The sequence below is a fragment of the Microcaecilia unicolor genome, chromosome 1, assembly GCF_901765095.1.
Source record: "Microcaecilia unicolor chromosome 1, aMicUni1.1, whole genome shotgun sequence".
NCBI lineage: Eukaryota > Metazoa > Chordata > Amphibia > Gymnophiona > Siphonopidae > Microcaecilia > Microcaecilia unicolor.
Window position 1 is genome coordinate 713,455,946 of NC_044031.1, and position 22,392 is coordinate 713,478,337.

The 22,392-nt window shown below is 45.0% G+C and overlaps 1 protein-coding gene across 2 annotated transcripts in view; it reads right to left on the reverse strand.

The window, feature by feature from the left end:
* Positions 1–5,010: 5,010 nt before the first annotated feature.
* Positions 5,011–22,392, reverse strand: part of LEO1 (LEO1 homolog, Paf1/RNA polymerase II complex component) — a 95,681-nt gene continuing 78,299 nt past the window's right edge. For both annotated transcript variants that reach the window (XM_030189372.1, XM_030189367.1), the window contains 2 exons: positions 13,095–13,195; positions 5,011–5,256 (listed from right to left, as the gene is read on the reverse strand). In XM_030189372.1, the coding sequence (XP_030045232.1) occupies positions 5,143–5,256; positions 13,095–13,195 (215 nt within the window). In that variant the 3' untranslated portion in view covers positions 5,011–5,142. The remainder of the gene's footprint in view (positions 5,257–13,094; positions 13,196–22,392) is intronic.

The window sequence follows — 22,392 nt, forward strand, 5'->3', positions numbered from 1 at the left end:
TGACGGCTTCCTGACACAGGGGGCGAGATCCGGTGCCCCCCTGCTTGTTGACATAGTACATGGCAACCTGATTGTCTGTCTGAATTTGGATAATTTGGTGGGACAGCCGATCTCTGAAAGCCTTCAGAGCGTTCCAGATCGCTCGCAACTCCAGAAGATTGATCTGTAGATCGCTTTCTTGGAGGGACCACCTTCCTTGGGTGTGAAGCCCATCGACATGAGCTCCCCATCCCAGGAGAGACGCATCCGTGGTCAGCACTTTTTGAGGCTGAGGAATTTGGAAGGGACGTCCCAGAGTCAAATTGGAGCAAATCGTCCACCAATACAGGGATTCGAGAAAACTCGTGGACAGGTGGATCACGTCCTCTAGACCCCCGGCGGCCTGATACCACTGGGAGGCTAGGGTCCATTGAGCAGATCTCATGTGAAGGCGGGCCATGGGAGTCACATGAACTGTGGAAGCCATGTGGCCCAGCAATCTCAACATCTGCCGAGCTGTGATCTGCTGGGACGCTCGCACCCGCGAGACGAGGGACAACAAGTTGTTGGCCCTCGCCTCTGGGAGATAGGCGCGAGCCGTCCGAGAATCCAGCAGGGCTCCGATGAATTCGAGTTTCTGCACTGGGAGAAGATGGGACTTTGGGTAATTTATCACAAACCCCAGTAGCTCCAGGAGGCGAATAGTCATCTGCATGGACTGCAGGGCTCCTGCCTCGGATGTGTTCTTCACCAGCCAATCGTCGAGATATGGGAACACGTGCACCCCAGCCTGCGAAGCGCCGCTGCTACCACAGCTAGGCACTTTGTGAACACCCTGGGCGCAGAGGCGAGCCCAAAGGGTAGCACACAGTACTGGAAGTGGCGTGCGCCCAGCTGAAATCGCAGATACTGTCTGTGAGCTGGCAGTATCGGGATGTGTGTGTAGGCATCCTTCAAGTCCAGAGAGCATAGCCAATCGTTTTGTTGAATCATGGGGAGAAGGGTGCCCAGGGAAAGCATCCTGAACTTTTCTTTTACGAGATATTTGTTCAGGGCCCTTAGGTCTAGGATGGGACGCATCCCCCCTGTTTTCTTTTCCACAAGGAAGTACCTGGAATAGAACCCCAGCCCTTCTTGCCCGGATGGCACGGGCTCGACCGCATTGGCGCTGAGAAGGGCGGAGAGTTCCTCTGCAAGTACCTGCTTGTGCTGGAAGCTGTAGGACTGAGCTCCCGGTGGACAATTTGGAGGTTGAGAGGTCAAATTGAGGGTGTATCCTTGCCGGACTATTTGGAGAACCCACTGATCGGAGGTTATAAGAGGCCACCTTTGGTGAAAAGCTTTCAACCTCCCTCCGACAGGCAGGTCGCCCGGCACTGACACTTGGATGTCGGCTATGCTCTGCTGGAGCCAGTCAAAAGCTCGCCCCTTGCTTTTGCTGGGGAGCCGCGGGGCCTTGCTGATTCGCACGCTGCTGACGAGAGCGAGCGCGCTGGGGCTTAGCCTGGGCCGCAGGCTGTCGGGAAGGAGGATTGTACCTACGCTTGCCAGAAGTATAGGGAACAGTCTTCCTTCCCCCGAAAAATCGTCTACCTGTAGAGGTAGAAGCTGAAGGCTGCCGGCGGGCGAACTTGTCGAATGCGGTGTCCCGCTGGTGGAGAGACTCTACCACCTGCTCGACTTTTTCGCCAAAAATGTTATCCGCACGGCAAGGCAAGTCCGTAATCCGCTGCTGGACTCTATTCTCCAGGTCGGCGGCACGCAGCCATGAGAGCCTGCGCATCACCACACCTTGAGCAGCAGCCCTGGACGCAACATCAAAAGTGTCATAAACTCCTCTGGCCAGGAATTTTCTGCACGCCTTCAGCTGCCTGACCACCTCCTGAAAAGGCTTGGCTTGCTCAGGGGGAAGAGCATCAACCAAGCCCGCCAACTGCCGCACATTATTCCGCATGTGTATGCTCGTGTAGAGCTGGTAAGACTGGATCTTGGACACGAGCATAGAGGAATGGTAGGCCTTCCTCCCAAAGGAGTCTAAGGTTCTAGCGTCCTTGCCCGGGGGCGCCGAAGCATGTTCCCTAGAACTCTTAGCCTTCTTTAGGGCCAAATCCACAACTCCAGAGTCATGAGGCAACTGAGTGCGCATCAGCTCTGGGTCCCCATGGATCCGGTACTGGGACTCGATCTTCCTGGGAATGTGGGGGTTAGTTAATGGTTTGGTCCAGTTCGCAAGCAATGTCTTCTTCAGGACATGGTGCAAGGGAACAGTGGACGCTTCCTTAGGTGGAGAAGGATAGTCCAGGAGCTCAAACATTTCAGCCCTGGGCTCGTCCTCCACAACCACCGGGAAGGGGATGGCCGTAGACATCTCCCGGACAAAGGAGGCAAAAGACAGACTCTCGGGAGGAGAAAGCTGTCTCTCAGGAGAGGGAGTGGGATCAGACGGAAGACCCCCAGACTCCTCGTCAGAGAAATATCTGGGATCTTCCTCTTCCTCCCACGAGGCCTCACCCTCGGTGTCAGACACAAGTTCACGGACCTGTGTCTGCAACCTCGCCCTGCTCGACTCCGTGGAACCCCGTCCACGATGGGGGCGTCGAGAGGTAGACTCCCTCGCCCGCATCGGCGAAGCTCCCTCCGCCGACGTAGTCGGGGAGCCTTCCTGGGAGGTGGCCGCGGTCGGTACCGCACGCGGTACCGACGTCGGGGACCTCAACCTGGGCGATGGGCCAGCCGGCGCCACGCTCGACGGTACCGGTGGCGCAAGCACCGCCGGTACCGGAGGGGTAGGGCGCAACAGCTCTCCCAGAATCTCTGGGAGAACGGCCCGGAGGCTCTCGTTTAGAGCGGCTGCAGAGAAAGGCTGAGAGGTCGATGCAGGCGTCGACGTCAGTACCTGTTCCGGGCGTGGAGGCTGTTCCGGGCTGTCCAGAGCGGAGCGCATCGACACCTCCTGAACAGAGGGTGAGCGGTCCTCTCGGTGCCGATGCCTGCTGGGTGCCGAATCCCTCGGCGACCCAGAGCTCTCGGTGCCGACACGGGGAGGAGACCGGTGTCGATGCTTCTTCGATTTCTTCCGAAGCATGTCACCGGAGCTCCCCGGCACCGACGAGGAGGACGTCGAATCCACCCGTCGCTTCCTCGGGGCCGAGACTGAAGAAGGTCGATCTCGGGGGGGCTGTACCGCAGGAGCCCTCAGGGTAGGCGGAGACCCACCCGAGGGCTCACCGCCACCAGCAGGGGAATGGACAGCCCTCACCTGCACTCCACCCGATGCACCACCGTCCGACGACATCAGCAGACGAGGTCCTGGTACCACCGACGTCGATGCAGCTATCCGATGTCTCGGCGCCGATGCAGAGGCCCGATGCCTCGATGCACTCGATGCAGGGGCGGCCGAGGAAGATGGTCTGGACGCTGACGACGTCGATGCACTCGAAGATCCCGGTGCCGATGCCGACGAAGAGCCCGAGAACAACACGTTCCACTGGGCTAGTCTCGCTACCTGAGTCCGCCTTTGAAGCAGGGAACACAGACTGCAGTTCTGAGGGCGGTGCTCGGCCCCCAGACACTGAAGACACGACGAGTGTCGATCAGTGAGCGAGATAACCCGGGCGCACTGGGTGCACTTCTTGAAGCCGCTGGAAGGCTTCGATGTCATGGGCGGAAAAATCACGCCGGCGAAATCAAAAGCCGAAATGGCGAAATTTGAAGCACCAAATTTAGAGGGAGAAAAAATCTCGACCGAGGCCGAAAAAAGGCCTACCCCGACGACGAAAGAAAACTTACCGGGGCAAAAAAGCTGGAAGTACGGGGAGGATTTACACGAAACCCGGCGGGGGGTTTCCGGAGCACTTCCCGACTAGGACAAAGCTTTCCCGAAGGAAAAAAAACACGTTCAAACAAATTGGACGCGCGAGGTCGACTTTCCGGGGCTCGACACGGCGAAAACACGACCGTACCGAGTGCGGACAAAAGAAGACTGGCCGGCTCGAGCCGGTTTCGGGCGGGAAGACGGCCGCGCATGCGCGGTGCGCGCGGGCGCGCGAGGGCTAGCAAAGGACTTTGCTAGTGAAGTTTCCGATTGGAGGGGCTGCCGTGGACGTCACCCATCAGTGAGAACAAGCAGCCTGCTTGTCCTCGGAGAAAAGTTTTTATATAACAGCACTATTAGGCAGTCAAAGACCAACCCTATCAAAGGAAACTAATTTTTTTTTTGGCAAAATGTTTGCTAACATGAAAATTACATTTAAATAGGTAAAAAAAAAAAAGTAAGAAATGTCTCTCTCAGATAGTAAGATCAATGTTATGACAAAGATAAACACCCCAGCCCTGCACTGTCATTCTATACAAAGCACATGTATAAAACACACACACACATATACACACACAATCTTTCTCTGTATAAACAAACATCTTTCAACAAAACTCACTTACCTGGCTACTAATTTTAGAAAATGTGTGGACGTTAACAGTTTTAAAACTACACACGAAACTCTGTTAGCCATATTTTAAAATACAGGGCCTATTTAGATGCTCCATGTTACTGAAAAGGAAGCCCTAGTTAAGGACGGGCTACAGTGAGGTAGTGTGAAAATCGTTGCTAAAACAGATGCAGCTGTCCTGTTTAGTGAATTTTGTAGGTTGGCTTATAAGAAAACCAATGAACTTGTAAAATGAGAGTTTATTCAGGAAGATATCTGCTCCTAGCTGCGTATCAGGGATTATTGCCAGCCAATAAGTTTACTATAAGTTGCATATTCTCATCTTCATAACTGAAATCAGAGAAGGCTTTTCATCTTCTGAATCCAGGAAATAGTTTTGATCACAACTGCCTTCAGCTCAATTCAAAATTTCATATAGGAATTTTTCCTGTATATTAGAGCCCTGTCTGGGTCTGCAGTTACCCAGAAACTAAAGGAATGTAGAAATCAAAGCAAAAAGAAAGCTGTTCAGATTCTGTTAACTGCAACCTGAATCTAATGAAATAAAGAACTGATATATATAAAACATTTATATTTAATTGTTTACATTTTCAAAGTATATAATGACATCACAAATACTTCTTGATCAAAATATCATTAGCTTTACTTACAATATGATTCTACTACAACTATATAGTTCTGTTTCCTCAAAAAAGGAAGTTTTGCCCATTTCCATATCTTATAGTTCTTCTTTGTCGTCCTCCTCCTCCTCATCACTGATCACATATTTCTTGTGCTTTTTATTTGCTCTGTCCTCTTCTTCTAGTTTTCTCTTCCCTGAAAACTCGACCTCCTGAAATAAAGTTTACATAACAAAATAAAGGAAAATTCACTACTTGGACGAAGAAATACTTATAAACAATGATTCCTTAAGAGTCCTGACAAAAGCCACAATGAGGAATAGGAAGAATGTGGCTTCTTTCTGTGGACACAGCAGAGCTGCCAAATTCCCCAGTTCCAAGAGGAGACTTTAGAGCAGTCCTAGATTTCCAACAACCCTATCCCTGATATTTTTTGGGATCTGCAGCACCTATTTCAATGGATAGAATGAGGGACTACAAATACCGCACCGCTTTGAGATGAAAACTCAAAACCAGGACTGGCTAAAACATCACCATCTTAGAACTGGGAGACTTGGAAGCACTGTTAGAATGCAAACTGAGGTGTGGCTGCTGAGCTTTAAGACATCAGATGATGTGTCATGAATGGCCTAATTCTACATATATCACAAAAGAAGTACTTATATATAGTAGGGCAGTTGAGAAGGGGTTAGTCTGCTGAAGGGGTGATGCTTTGCAGGACACTATGACAGTTGCAGGGATAGTTTTTGGAGGTGGGGAGAGTTAGTGGGATCATGAGGCAGTTGCATGAGAACATTGGGTGTCGGACAGTGAGCAGGGAAGTGGAACATTTGTGGGGACTAGTTTTGGGGAGTGGTGGGCAGTGTGCAGGATGATGAGACAGTTGTAGGGGGTATAGTTTTTGAGTTAAAACAGCTTGTGGTATAGAGAGGAAGGGTAGGGGTAGTTTTTGAAAATATTTGTGAAGTGGTAAAGCAGTTGTTGCAGGGTAACTTCAGTGTGTGGTGCAGCTTGCAGGGGGTGGTTTATTTTTTGTGCATGAGGCAGTTTGTAGACTGGTGGGGCAGTTATGGGGGTATTTTTGGGTGTGAGGCATTCTGTGGGATGTTGCAGCAGTAATGGGGTAGATTTTGGGGAAGGGGAAGGAGCAATTTGAGGGTGATGCAACATTCCTGATGGTAGCTCTGGAGAAGGGGACAGTTTTCATGGTATGTGATACTTTATATGTATTTTCCAGATAGTGGTAAAGTTGGAAGGATCAGTTGTGGGGTTTTGGCCAAGTTTCAGCAGACAGTTTTTGGGGTGGGGTGGGGTGGTGCAGTCACAAAGGGGCATTTTATAGGGTGGGGAATTTTGTAGGGTGCTGGGACAGTTGGAAGCGGTAATTCTTGGGGTGTGGGGCAAGTTTCCAAGGGACTGGGGCAGTTCTGGGGAGGTGATTTATAGGGATGGGGCAGTTGCAATAGTAGGTTTTTGGAGGGGCAGTGCAGTGGCTGAGGTGGTGGGGCATTTGAACAGGGTAGTTTTGTGGATAGAGCAGTTTGCAGATTTGTAGGGAGTTGCAGAGAGTAGTTTTGGGGGATGAGACAGTTTGCAGGTTGGTGTGCCAGTTGGAGGGGAGGTATGGGGATAGGGCAGTCTGCAGAATGGTGGTGAAGCTTAAGAGAAGGTAGTTTGTGGGGGTGGACCAAGGTACACGTGGTGTGACAGTTGTGGAGAATAAGGCAGTCATGAGGTGGGTGGATAGCCTGGGAGGGTTTTGAAGCATATATAATTTCACCTTTTAAACTACTTTGTCCTGTTCTCTAACTGCTGCATTTCACTCTATCAAAGTGTCTATGGTAAAGAAAGTAGAATAAAAGTCTTTTTCAGTCTTTGCCACAGCAAGGAATACAAGTTCTAGGAATATGAAAACAAACCAGAAGTAAAAACTGTATGAAAAACAGGGAAAGGACTTCTTGTACTGCTCACAGAAATCACTTCAAGAATGAATTTTCATAGTCAAATACAGGAAGAAAAGCAAGTAAATTATGTCCACGGAAAAAATAACTAGGTAATGATAATGCTTTGTGATAAATGATAACAATATGAATGAGGAAATGCAAGGCTAGTTCCTTGTTGCCACTCATATATAGCTAAAATTCCAAAAGAAATGAAAGAGACCAGGTAGAAAGAAGTTCCTGTAAGTATGGCTTTCATATCTTATCTGGGTACACATTACACTATTCTAAGAACAGTGGTTCTCAATCTTTTTTCAGTCAGGACACACTTGATGAATGACGCGTGCATCTGTGACACACTGCATTCCTGATCATGGTCCTTTGGTCCAATACAGTATATCAGTTCTCATGTATTAAATATAAACATGCTCTGCATCCACAAAACCCAATCTCCCCCTCCCCCAACAGCAGGCGCAAATCATACACATTTTCTCCATGGAAGTTACCATTAAAAAAAAAATCTGATTCTCACTTCTCAGTAATAGCAAAAAATTCTCTCCACTACCAGGCACATTGTGAAAAAACAAAAAAGCATAAAACCTGAAAAAAAAATCCTACCTCAACATGCATGTAGCAAATCTACCATAGCACCAGAAGCCTTCAAAATAGGGACACAGTTCCTTTAATCATACGCCTTTGGAGAACAATCTTCAAAAATGACCTGACATGGGCCGTGTTTCGGCGCACAGCATCTGTGTCAGGGGTCACAAAGATTGCAGGAGCAATATTCGGCGATAGCTTCCATTACTCCTGTTGAGCAAATTCTATGTGCAGCCGACCTGCCCACAGCACTCAAACGGTCCTTCTAACCTTAATATCTAAATTCAAACTTGAAATAGCAAATGGATACAACATCATCCTCTTACAATTTGACTTATCCAGCGCTTTTGATATGGTTGACCATTCAATCCTTACCAAACTCTTGGACAAACTTGGGATCGGTGGAAACATTATCAACTGGATTAATAACTTCATTATTACCAGATCCTATCAAGTCAAAGGAGCTACAAATCTATCATCCCCATGTTCATCAGAATGTGGAGTACCACAGGGATCTCCACTCTCCCCGATACTTTTCAACCTTGTGCTGATCCCCTTGGCCAGAATACTAACCAAACATGGTCTAAATCCTTTCATTTATGCCGATGACATCACCATATATATCCCCTTTAAATTCAATCTATCTGAAATCCACGACAAAATCAATACTGCCATTACCACTCTAACCTCCTGGGCTAATGCTTTTAAAATGAAATTAAATAAAGAAAAATCGCAGTGCCTGGTTCTCTCTTCCCAATACTCCCCTTATCTCCCAACTACTCTCAACACCCCCGATGTCAAACTCCCCACATCTGACAACTTAAAGATACTGGGAGTAACGATAGACAGCCATTTATCTTTTGATAACCACGCTAAGCTCACCACGAAGAAAATGTTTAATATGATGTGGATATTGAAATGAGTGAAGCCTTATCTCCCACTCAACAGTTTCCGGAACCTGATATAGTCTACTGTTATTACCCACGCCGACTACTGCAACAGTGTCTTTTTTAGGATGCAAAACCCAAATACTGAAGAGACTCCAAACTGCCCAGAACACGGCTGCCAGACTTATTTTTGGCAAATCAAAATTCGAAAGTGCATCACCTCTTCGAGCAAAGCTTCACTGGCTCCCCATCAAAGAAAGAATAAATTTTAAGATCAACACAATGACCCACAAGATTATCCACGGCGAATCCCCTAGCTACATGAATGAATTGATCGACCTCCCTGCTAGAAACAGATCTATTTCTTCACAAACTTATCTTAACCTGCACCTTCCCAATTGTAGAGGAATTAAGTACAAGACCTACTACGCATCCAGTTTCTCCTTTTTGGGCAGCCAGCTTTGGAACGCTATACCCAGACCAATCCGATTAATAAACGACTTCTTGCCCTTTAGAAAAATGCTGAAAGCTCATCTCTTTAAGCAAGCCTACCCAAATGCCCCAACCTAATCTCACCAACTTCCACCCCCAATTCTGTTCTGACTTAAATACCAATCTCCCATCCTTCTCTTTCCATCTCTCCTTAATTTTATCCCTCCTTACCCTTTCTCCCAAATTACACTATCCTATCCACCCTCTTTTATCCTAGTCATATTTTATCTAGCTCAACTTATCATACACTACTAAGCCCAACTTTACGTTGTTTTACTACTGTTTTATTAAAATTCTATTAACTTTGTATTTCAAATTACTATGTAAGCCGCATTGAGCCTGCATTATGTGGGAAAGCGCGGGGTACAAATGTAATAATTAAAAAAAAAAAAAAAAAAGATGATGGGGGAGTGAGAGAGGACAGGGAACTGTGGCAGACCCACAAGGAGGGGGAAGAGAGAAGGGGAGAGACTGGACTGAGGGAGGAGGAGGAGGAGAAGAAAAGGTTTAACTTGTAGATCAGGTGAGGTCAGAGGCTGGGCATTTGGAGCCCTTAGTCGCTGGCACCCTGGGCACCTCACCTAGTCCAATGGTTAAACCGACCCTGACAAAACCTCTCCCTCTATTCCCTCAGCCTCCCTCATGTCCAAAACCTCACCCTTTTTCCCTCAGCCCTCACACATCCAACATTGCTCCCCTCTCCTTCCCTCAACTCCCCCACAAGTCCAACACTGCTCCCTCTCCTTCCTTAGGAGAGTTGAAGGAAGTCCAATATTGCTCTTTCCCTCAACCCCCACCCACAAGTACAATACTGTTCCCTCTTCACTCAACCCCCACCCCACCCCCAAAACACACACACACACACATCCAACACTGCTCCCTCTCCTTAACATAAGAGTAGCCATACCGGGTCAAACCAATGGTCCATCTAATCCAGGATTCTGTCACATGTACCTGGCAGAAACCCTTAGCAACATTCCATGCTACCAATCCCAGGGCAAGCAGTTGCTTCCCCATGTCTGTCTCAATAGCAGACTATGGACTTTTCCTCCAGGAATTTGTCCAAACCTATTTTAAACCCAGATACACTAACCGCTGTTACCATATCCTCAGACAAACAGTTCCAGAGCTTAACTATTCATTGAGTGAAAAAATATTTCCTCCTATTTGGATCAAGGGTTTCCTAACCACTAGAACTTATCAAGTGAAATCAAGCTCAAACATATCACCACCGTGGAAAGCAGAATGCGGAGTACCTCAAGGATCACCATTATCACCAATCCTTTTCAACCTAATCATGACCCCACTAGCCAAATCCTTATCCAACCAAGGCCTTAACCCTTTCATCTATGAGACGATGTCACAATATACATTCCTTACAAACGTGATCTGACAGAAATCACCAATGCAGTCAAGCTCAGCTTGAATATCATGGACTCATGGGCAAACACATTTCAACTAAAAAAACACAGAAAAAACACACAGTCTCAGCCTCTCATCCCAATACAATACGAACAAACCCACAAACATAAACACCCCAGATTATACCCTCCCTATCTCAGACAGCCTGAAAATTCTCGGTGTTACAATCGACCGTAACCTCACACTACAGAACCAAGTGAAATCTACAACAAAGAAAATGTTCCACTCCATGTGGAAACTCAAACGCATGAAACCATTCTTCCCAAGGGAAACATTTCGCAACTTGATACAATCAATGGTACTAAACCATTTAGACTACTGCAACGGAATTTATGCGGGATGCAAAGAACAAATTATAAAGAAACTTCAGACCGCTCAAAACACGGCAGCCAGACTTATATTTGGAAAAACGCGATTCAAAAGCGCCAAACCCCTCCGAGAAAAACTGCACTGGCTCCCAATTAAAGAATGTATTGCTTTCAAAATCTGCACCCTGGTTCATATCTACGGCGAAGCCCCGGGATACATGACAGATCTCATAGACCTAGCAACCAGAAACACAACAGGATCAACCTAAATCTCCACTACCCAAGCTGCAAAGGACTCAAATACAAATCAACCTATGCATCCAGCTTTCCCTACATAAGCACACAACTATGGAACGCATTACCAAAAGCCGTGAAAACAACTTATGATCACCTAAATTTCCGGAAATCATTAAAAACTAACCTGTTCAAAAAGACATTCCCTACCGACCCAACTTAAATGCCTGTACCCTGCAACACAACAAAACCAAAGCTCGTAATGGACATATAATAACTCTTCCTCTCTACAATTCCCTAATGTGTCTGTACACACAAACCTTATTCTACCACATTACTGTATTTGTTCATACAGGAATTGGCAAGCGCCTTTACGGTACTATGTAAGCCACATTGAGCCTGCAAATAGGTGGAAAAATGTGGGATACAAATGTAACAAATAAATAAATAAAATGTAACTTCCTCGAGTGCCATAGTACTTGTACTTTCGGAACAAGTAAAAAAAAAAATTTGATTTACTTCTACTCGTTCTACACCATTCAGGATTTTGTAGACCTTAATCATATCTTCCCTCATCTGTCTCTTTTCCAAGCTGAAGAGCCCTAGCCTCTTTAGCCTTTCTTCATGTGAGAGGAATTCCATCCCCTTTATCATTTTGGTTGCTCTTCTTTGAACCTTTTCAAATTCCATTATATCTTTTTTGAGATACGACGACCAGAACTGAACGCAATACTCAAGGTGCGGTCGCACCATGGAGTGATACAAAAGCATTCCTTTCCTAATAATTCCTATCATCCTGTTTGCTTTTTTGGCCGCCACTGCACAATGAACAGAAGATTTCAGCGTATTATCTACACCACCACCTAGATCTTTTTCTTGAGTGCTGACCCCCAAGGTGGAACCTAACATCAGGTAAATATGATTTGGATTATTCTTTCCAATGTGCACCACCTTGCATTTATCCACATTAAATTTCATCTACCATTTGGATGCCCAGTCTTCCAATTTCCTAAGGTCTTCCTGCAATATTTCAAAGTCCGTATGTGTTTTAACAACTTTGAATAATTTTGTATCATCTGCAAATTTAATCACCTCACTCGTTGTTCCAATTTCCATATCATTTATAAATACGTTAAACAGCACCGGTCCCAATACAGATCCCTGCGGCACTTTCACTCTCCTCCATTGAGAGAAATGGCCATTTAACCCTACCCTCTGTTTTCTGTCCAATAACCAATTCCTAATCCACACCAGAACCTTGCCTCCTATCCCATGACTCTAATTTTCTCAGGAGTCTCATGAGGAGCTTTATCAAAAGCTTTCTGAAAATCTAGATATACTTCTCAAGCCCAACACTGCTCCCTCTTCTTCCCTCAACCCCCCCCCCCTCCCCCCAAGTCCAACACTGCTCCCTCTTCTTCCCTCAACCCCCCCCCAAGTCCAACACTGATCCTTCTTCTTCCCTTACCCCCCCCCCCCAAATCAAACACTGCTCCCTCTCCTTCCTTTGCCCCCCCACCTCCCCCCCCAGTCTGACACTGCTTCCCTTTCCTCCCTCCAATTCCCCCAGTCCATCAAACCTGCTTTGTCTGTTGGCCTGTGCAGTGTTAACAGGCAACCTCAGCTGGCGCCAGATCCTTCCCTCTGCCATGTCCTACCCTTCTGACACAACTTCCTGTGTATGCAAGGGTGGGACACAGCAGAGGAAAGGGTCTGGTGCCGATCTAGGCAGCCTGTTAACACTGCACGGGCCAGCAGACAAAGCAGGTTTGACAGGTTGGGGGAGTCTGAGGAAGGGAGAAGAGGAAGAGGTGCTGGACTTGTGGGGGTGGGGTGGGGTTGAAGGAAGAAGAGGCGGGTCTGCACATGAGAAAGGGGAGAGAGAGATATGCTGCACACTTAAAAAAAAAAAAATCCCCGCTGTGTGTCCGCCTGTAACACATGGTTGAGAACTGCTGCTCTAGAAAAACCTGCATGAGGAATCTCAGGCAGATTCCTGCAGGATGAGACATTAGACAATGCTTCCTATTTGCCGATGCTCCTCACTTAAGTTAGCTATATATTCCATTGCAGCAACATGTCACAAAAGAATCCTCTAACAAAAATTTGTATACAGGAGCAGTTATTCATTAGAAAGTGTCTTATTTTAAGACTGCTTTCAGCTCACCTCTTCATCACTGTTGAGTTTCTTTGCTTTGAGCAACCGCTGTGTTCTGTCTTCATCAGAACCTTCATCGCTGTCCGAAGAATAGATTCTAGCCCGTTCATCTGTAAGAGAAGTGAGTATGGATAAGTGCACAGAAAGAAAGATATTTACAGCATAGTTTTGCCATTATATACTACCCTGTGAATGAGACATTAAAGCGAGGTCCTTTCTTCTGTGTGGGGCTGAAAAAAAACTCATGACGCTTTTTTAATAGGAGTTACAAAACTTCACAGAATGGGACAGAACACCAATAGAAAATCTACAACTCCAATTTAGCAGACAGACATAAGAACAGCCATACTGGGTCACCCATCCAGTCTAGTATCCTATTTTCAACAGTGGCCAATCCAGGTCACAAGTACCTGGCAGAATCCCAAGTAGACTAGGGGGGGCATGTCAAGATGGCGGATCAGGCTTGATGGTTCCCGGAGCGTGTCTGAATCCTTTCGCTTATTCCTCGACAGATTTTGCTGATTTTTTCGACTATGCCACATACAAAAAGAAAGGGCGTTGTAAAAAGCTTACTGCCGACAGCTTTAAGAACAACGCAATTGCAGACAACGCTGGACCGGTACGCCACGAGTACACCGTGCTTAACCAGCTTGAGCTTACCCGCAGTGGGGGAACGTGAAGGAGCATCAAACCCACAGGGAATGGAAACAACTTTGTCCTCGCCGGATGTGAATCCACCACCATGTCCTGCCGCAGCCTGGGAGTGTTTGGAAGTCCAGGAGCTTTCGGAATCCGTTGCTCCAGACTCTTTGTTCGGCGGTGACTCTCCCAGAATTGCGGGAAGTAACAACAAAGGGGAAAATGTTTCCCCCATGGCGACTACACTGGAATCTATTTGGGCTGCGATTCAAACTTTGACTTCTACAGTCACTCAGGCTGCTCAGGAGACGTCCTTAATCGTGAGTAAATTAGATTTATTAACAACAGCTTTCGACACGTTGAAACAAGAAACTGTGCTAAATAAAACGCAGGTTCAACAAGAAATAACTACTTTGACTACTAAAACGGACCTATTAATTAAGGATAAAATGATAACTCATCGGAAAATAGAGAACTTTGAGAACTACAATAGGCGTTTGAACCTCCGAATTCTCAATTTTCCTCGCTCATCAGAGGTGAACGCTATGGATTTATTTAAAAAATATCTGACTGAAAACCTGTCTCACCTACTCTAATACCTCCTATAAATAAAATATTTTACTTACCAACTTCTAAAAGGAGAGAAAATGGGAAAGCAGGTCTACAAGATTTATCAGCGTTTTTGGAAAGTTCTAATGATGGGATATTTGAAAAGCGAACCCTTCTTGTTTCATTAGTGTTCGAACAAGATTTAAATATGCTTAAAAAATTGTATTTCAAAAATCTTGCTAAACCATTTTATGGCGAAAAACTCTGGATGTTTCCAGATGTTGTGAAGGTTACTCAGGAGAGACGACGAGCCTTCTTGGCACTGAGGGACGAAGTTAAAGCTCTAGGTGGAAAATTTCTATTGGCATACCCTTGTAAATGCCAAATACGATATCTTGATAACAAATATGTTTTTCTTGAACCAGAACATTTGCGATCTTTTATAGATTTAAAAAAATTGAACAAATAGTTTTAGATCATGTAATTCACAGTATAATGGAAGCGATGTGTTCCAGGCCATATGCTTTAAAATTACTTTAAGATTAACTCCTCTTTTGTTTTCTTGCCCCCCTTTTTATAAGTTTGTGGTCTAAGAAAGAAAATTTATTGTTTTTCTTCTGAAGAAGATTCTTTAATTTTAATTTATTTTCTGTTTTTCCTTAACAATATGTAATGCTTGTGATTGATGTTAAAAATTTACAAATAAAGAATTAAAAAAAAAAAAAGAATCCCAAGTAGTAGCAAGATTTCATGCTACCAATCCCAGGGCAAGCAGTGGTTTCCCCATGTCTATCTCAATAGCTGACAATGGGCGTTTCCTCCAGGAATTGGCCAAACCTTTTTTTAAACCCAGATATGCTAACCGCTGTAAACACATCCTCTGCAACTCCAAAGCTTAACTATTTGTTGAGTGAAAAATACTTCCTCCTATTTGTTTTAAAAGTATTACCGTACAACTTCAATAAGTGCCCCCATTCTACACCACTCAGGAATTTGTAAAGCTCATCATATCCCCCCCATCAGCCATCTCTTTTCTAAGCTGAAGAGCCCTAATCTCTTCAGCCTTTCCTCATATGAAAGGAGTCCCATCCCTGTTATCATTTTGGTCACCCTTCTTTGAACCTTTTCTAATTCTGCTACATAGTTTTTGAGATACGGTGACCAGACTTGCGTGCAGTACTCAAAGAGGTCACACCATGGAGCGACACAGAGGCATTATAATATTCTTCATCTTATTTTTCATTCCTTTCCCAATAATTCCTAGCAACCTGTTTGCTTTTTTGGCTGCTGCTGCACACTAGGCTAAAGATTGCGGCATATTGTCTATGATGACACCTAGATCTTTTTCTTGGGTGCTGACTCCTAAGGTGGACCCTAGCATCAACTAACTAGGATTCAGATTATTCTTTCCAATGTACGTCACCTTACATTTTTCCACATTAAATTTCATCTGCCATTTGGAAGCCCAGAATTCCATTTCCTAAGGTCTTCCTGCAATTTTTCACACTCCACATGTTTTAACAACTTTGAATAGTTGTGTGTCCTCTGCAAATTTAATCATCTCACTCATCGTTCTGATTTACAGATCATTTATAAATACGTTAAATAGCAACGGTCCCAGTGCAGATCCCTGCGGCACTCCACTAGTCACCTTCCTCCACTGAGAAAAATGGCCATTTAATCCTATCCTCTGTTTTCTATCCGTTAACCAGTTCCTAATCCACAACAGAGCATTGTCTCCTATTCCATTGCTTTTTAATTTTCTCAGGAGTCTTTCATGAGGAACTTTGTCAAAACATTTCTGAAAATATAGATATACTACTTCAACTGGCTCCCCACATTCATAAAACACCTTTAAGTATGCACAGCAGAATTTGAATGCTTCCCCTTATTTGCTACACAAAAAAGAATATTCAAATTCTGCGGCCACCTCAGTAAAATCAACACAAACTCCTTCCACTACAAGGCACCCTGTAAAAGTAACACAAAACCCTGACACACATGTTCAACACATATGTAGCAACCTTGTCATGCCAAACCAACACTCACAATGAGAACGCAAACAGCTACAACCATGTCTATGAAAAGCATCAATGCAAACCCTACAACACCGATATATCTCCTATTGGTATATGCAGTTTTGAAACAACTACACACAGAAACCACAAGCTAGCAGAATACCTTACTTTGATCACATGCAAGACAAAGACAGACCCTCACCAAATACTGCATAAGTGATGAGAGACAGTAAAAAGCAAAACTGTGATCTTTAACAAGGGTTTGCCATATAAAGCAGGCTAAATCGCACACAAAAGTGGGTGACATAATACACCACCAATACAGAATGCCCCCAAGGTTCAGAAAAACATTTTCCCCAGAACTACTTGCTCAGGAGTTCCTTCAAGCTATTACAGCACTCAGAAGTCAGATTCAGAATTGGAAGCCAAGCCCCTTGATGTACCAGATGCTGGTGGAATGCTAGGAAGTGCTTCTCTTTGACCTAATGGTGGCTCAGCAGGATGCCAAGTGCCCCTATAGTCTGAATTTATTTAATATAACACTAAGAAGATAAAAATAGCCATACTGGGTCAGACCAATGGTCCACATAGCCTTGTATCCTGCTTCCAGAAGTGGCCAATCCTGAAAAGTACCTGGCAGAAACCCAATTAGCAGCAACATTCCATGCTACCAATCCTGGGGCAAACAGTGGCTCCCCTCATGTCTATCGCAACAACAGACTAACTTGTCCAAACCTTTTTTTAAACCCAGATACACTAACCACTGTTACTACATCATCCTACGAGTTCCACAGCTTATTCTTTGAGTGAAAAAATATTTCCTCCTATTTGTTTTAAAAATATTTCCATGTAATTTAATTGGGTGTCTCCTGGTCTTTGTACTTTTTGAAAGTGAAAAACATTCACTTTTACCTGTTCTAATTCAGGATTTTGTAGACCTCAATCATCTCTCCCCTCAGCCGACTTCTTCCAAGCTAAAGAGCCTTAACCTCTTTAGCCTTTCCTCATATGGGAGCAGTTCCATCCACTATCATTTTGGTCGCTCTTCTCTGAACCTTTTCTAATACAGATATATCTTTTTTGAGCTACAGCGACCAAAATATAGTATAGTGTTCCTCCTTCTTCAGCCACAGGAAAGGTGAAGGAATAGGGATCAATGCCCTAATTCAGCCTTGGTCACAACAAGAACTGCTCTATGTGCTCCCCTGCCATGGCTGCTGCTTGGTCAAGTGATCTGCCGGTGTCAATATGGTATTGCACCCTTGGTATGTGGATCTAATTGGACTGTAAAGGGGCTGCCTCTTCAGAACATTTATGCCACGGCCAGTGGCCCATGGAAAATCTGGATTCCTTCTGGCTTACAGCTTAGTCCTTGAAAGGAGCAAGCAAAGGCATAACAGCTATGCCCTTCTCGGTGGCAGCTATCCTTCTGAAGGCTTGACGGTCATAAAGGTAAGGGTAATTTATTTGATATACCGCCTTTCTGTGCCCCTAGTGGGCTCACAATCTAAGTTTTGTACCTAGGGCAATGGAAGGTTGATGACTTGCCAAGGGTCATAAGGACCTGCAGTGGAAACTGAACCTGGTTCCCCTGATTTTCAGCCCACTGCGCTAACCATTAGGTTCCCCAATCTGTCAACACCATCACCCACACCTGCTCAGTTTCTCAGGAAAACTGAGCGTGCACAGGTGTTGATGTGGAGAGCAGCATTTTCAGCAACACTGAGAAGAGGTCTTCACCTAGAGGGGTTTGGGATCCCAACTGACCCAGGTATGTTTTTTTAAGTTGAATAGGAAGGGGACGGATAGTGGGGGAGGGGGGTGTCCTGGTCCACAAAGACTTTCTCAACTGATTTGCTAGTCCATGAGCGCAAAAAGGTTGGGAAAAACACTGCTCTAGAGCAGCGCTTCTCAACACAGTGCTCAGGGCACACCATCGGGTTTTCAGGATATCCATCATCAAAATGCATGAGATAGATTAGCATGCACTGACTTCCTCCTCGATATGCAAATCTCTCTCATGCATATTCATGGTGGATATCCAGAAAACTTGATGGGACATGGTGTGCCCCAGGACTGGGTTGAGAAGTCTTACTCTAGAGTATTTCAATAGCAACAAAGCAAAGTATGACCCTTCATCAAGTTGAGGTTCTTCTCTGTAGGAATGGCATTTGCAGTCTCAGGGCTCCCCCTTGTGGCATTTACTTAAAATGCTAACTGTACTTTTAGGAAAAGGCAGCACACTTCTTTTGATACTACTCAATTTCACTAATGCTTGTACTGGCACAGTTTAGCTCTTTTCTAAGCAATCGGTCATAGTCAGTAGTTTTTAATTCCTTGGTCTATAATAAATAACCATTGTGTGTGGAGTACCTTAGCATTCTCTCTGCTTTTATTTAACTTGTTTTTGAGCCTACTAGCTTTACTGGTACAATCATTAGGTATCAGTGGCCATCTTTTCATTAACAATGTCCAGTCAAAAAGCATATACAGATCCACTTCATCCGGACCTCACCACCCTTAACAACTGTGTGGCTGCTGTGGCATCTTGGTTTCAGGGAAACTACTTAAAACTGAATTCTCTGAAATCCAAGGAAATGTGAGTAACAGGGCTCCTGATACTGCTCCAATTCTGTTGGGTCATGAACTTCCATTAGTTTCATTCCCCAACTTACGTTTGATTATTAAATATCTACAGTGGTCAAACCTAGCTTTGTAGCCCTACATCGCATTTGTGCCATTAGAGCCTTTCTACATAAGCTTGCGCTATTCACCCTTGTTCACTCTTGTGATAAGTTGATTTAATTACTGTAACTCACTTTATAATGGCCTCAACTCTCAGATGCCTCCAAATGGCCCAAAATATGGCCATTAATTAATCATGCAAATTTGATCATATTACCCTGTTACTGAAAGAGATCACTGATTATCAATCTGCCATATCAAATTTCAGCCGAAACCGAGTGGTGGATTTTGGCCATAGATTTGATTTCCTCTTTAGAAGGAATGGATCTAAGGAATCTTAGCGGAGATTGGGTGGCAACGTCGGTAATTGGGAAGCAAAACCGGTGCTGGGCAGACTTCTACGGTCTACTCCCTGATCATAACTGGATATGGATGGGCTGGAATGTAAATTTTAAGGGGCTTCGACGTTAGCTTCAGAAATTTTAGTACAAGAACAGTGCTGGGAAGACTTCTACGGTCTGTGCCCTGAGAATGGCAAGGACAAATCAAACTTGGGTATACATGTAAAGTATCACATTCCTTGTAAAATTAGTTTGTCTTGTTGGGCAGACTGGATAGACCGTTCAGGTCTTTATCTGCCTTCATTTACTATGTTGCTATGTTTCAGTTGGCCTCTAAGAGACTCTGAGCGGCATTTTCGAAAGAAACGTCCAAGTTGGGATTTGGACATCTTTGTAAAACGTCCAAATCCGGGGGCAGGGAATACCGTATTTTCAAAAAAAAAGATGGACGTCCATCTTTCGTTTCGAAAATACCAAGGATGTCCTTGGATTTGGACATCCTTAGACATGGACGTCTTTGACTTTAGGCAATTTTCGAAACCAAAGACGTCCATGTCAAAAGCGTCCAAATGCAAGCCATTTGGATGTGGGAGGAGCCAGCATTTGTAGCACACTGGTCCCCCTGACATGCCAGGATACCAACCGGGCACCCTAGGGGGCACTGCAGTGGACTTCATAAATTGCTCCCAGGTACATAGCTCCCTTACCGTGTGTGCTGAGCCCCCCAACCCCCCTCCCCAAAACCCACTACCCCCAACTGTACACCACTACCATAGCCCTTTCAGGTGAATGGGGGCACCTAGATGTGGGTACAATGGGTTTGTGGTGGGTTTTGGAGGGCTTGCTGTTTCCTCCACAAACATAACAGGTAGAGGGTGTATGGGCCTGGGTCCGCCTGTCTGAAGTGCACTGCACCCACTAAAACTGCTCTAGGGACCTGCAAGTGCTGTCATGAACCTGAGTATGACATCTGAGGCTGGCACAAAATGTTTTTTAAAGATCTTTTTGGGGGTGGGAGGGGGTTAGTGACCACTGGGAGAGTAACGGGAGGTCATTTCCGATTCCCTCTGGTGGTCATCTGGTCATTTCGGACACCTTTTTGTGCCTTATTCGTAAAAAAAACACGTCCAGGTGAAAACGTCCAAGTTTTACTTTAGGACATCCCTGCTTTTTTTTGATTTTTTTTTTCTATTATGGTTCAAAGACGTCCAAGTCTTAGGCACACCCAAGTCCCGCCTTCATCAGGCCCCCTTGAAATTTGGACGTCCTTGCGACGGACTGCAGTTGGGAGACATTCAAAATCGGGTTTCGATTATACCGATTTGGACATCTCTGTCCATGTTCCAATTTATGTCGAAAGATGGACATCCATCTCTTTTGAAAATGAGCCTATGTCTTAAATGCATTTTAATGTAACCATGGGGAAAAAACTTTTATACAAGCATTCTGGAAGTGTTTGAAGATAGAGGTGGGCCTCTATTATTCATTATCTTGAACATGTGACAGGCTGCAGAATTTCCAGAGCACCTTCATCTTATTAGATGGTACAGAATGCAGGTTGTCTGTGATTTTAATTAGATTCTAAACCAAACCTGATTGTTACGAACAGTTATAGCAAAGGTGCATGTTGCCAAAGTACAATTGGTAAACTCGGACTGTTCTGCTAGCAAACTTTCTGTCATCCATGTTATGGTAGTAATTAACAGTTGTTGGGGTTTTTTAGAACATTAAATTTTTATTGAAAGTTTATGAAAACATTACAAACTTCAAATGTTACACACCAACAAACAAATCGTGAACATGTTAGTATCTTCCAATTAAAGAAACTTATCCCAGCGAATCCTTCCCAACCCCACCCCCTTCTTCATTGCTGCTCTAAAGTCTGAGCACTCCGTGGTTTCTTCAGAGTACTCGTCTCCACCCAATTAAGTCTCCAAAATGTCTCCCCTAGTACCCAACTGACCCTTAACCCAACCCTCTTAAGTACCCCTCAATATCAGATCCAGATGCACCCATTCTTCTGCAGTGGAGTCATATCGCCCCAGTCTACGATCTGTTAATTTCTCCAGATCCCCCAAAAGTTTTATTTTCAAGAACCAGCTGGCTGGTGTTGGTCTCCTGTCTTGCTTCCAATGGGCCCTATGACACCTTTCGCTGCAGGAAAGCATAGTCTTTTGAGGCGGAGCTGTCATTTCGGGCCCCATCCAAGTAAACACCATTTAGGCTTGCAAAGAAACATAGTATCAAGGAATGAGGACAAACATGGCGTGACTCCCTACCAGAACCCCTGAAGCTGCCCACAAGCCCACCAGAAATGGAAAAAAGTACCTGTATCCGTGTCACACTTCCAACAAAGATCAGTGGACCCAAGGTACATAGCTCTTATCCTATCTGGTGTATAGTAACATCTGGTTAATACTTTAAATACATTTTCTTTAATCAGGACACGGAAGCTTTTTTTCACCTCCAAGCATACCGCCTTCCATTCATTCATACTCAGTTCACACCCCAGATCTTTTTCCCACAACCACATATAAGAATGCTTGGAGAAATCATTTCCCCGTATAAAACAGTATAAATGAGTAATTGTCCCCTTAAGCGTCCTCAATAAGGTCCATAAAATTTCTAAATGCTCAGTTTCATCTGGAACAACCCTCAGCCACCCCTGACTAAAGATGTAGTGCTTTACTTGTAAGTACAAGAATAGATATAGGGGGAGGGGTAACCCGTGATACTCCTGCAGTTCCTCAAAAGAGCCCATTTCCCCAACATCTAAGAAACCACGAAATTTAATATGACCACATTGGGCCCAGTCAACAAATACCGCTTGTCCCAGGCCTGCGGAAAAGCCTGGCTCCTGAGTGACATGCGCAAATGAGAAGGAAGCACGGGAGCCCCTCAAGTTAGTTTTAAAGAAGCTCCACAGGGAAAGTAGATTTGAGACAAATGGGTTGGATGACATCTGTTTGTAAGCCTGATTAGAATGAGAGGCCGAAAGGGCAGCTTCCAGGGAGTAATCCTTCACAAAATATTGTTCTAGGGGGTTCGTGGGCAACTTCCCCCCTGACTCCAACC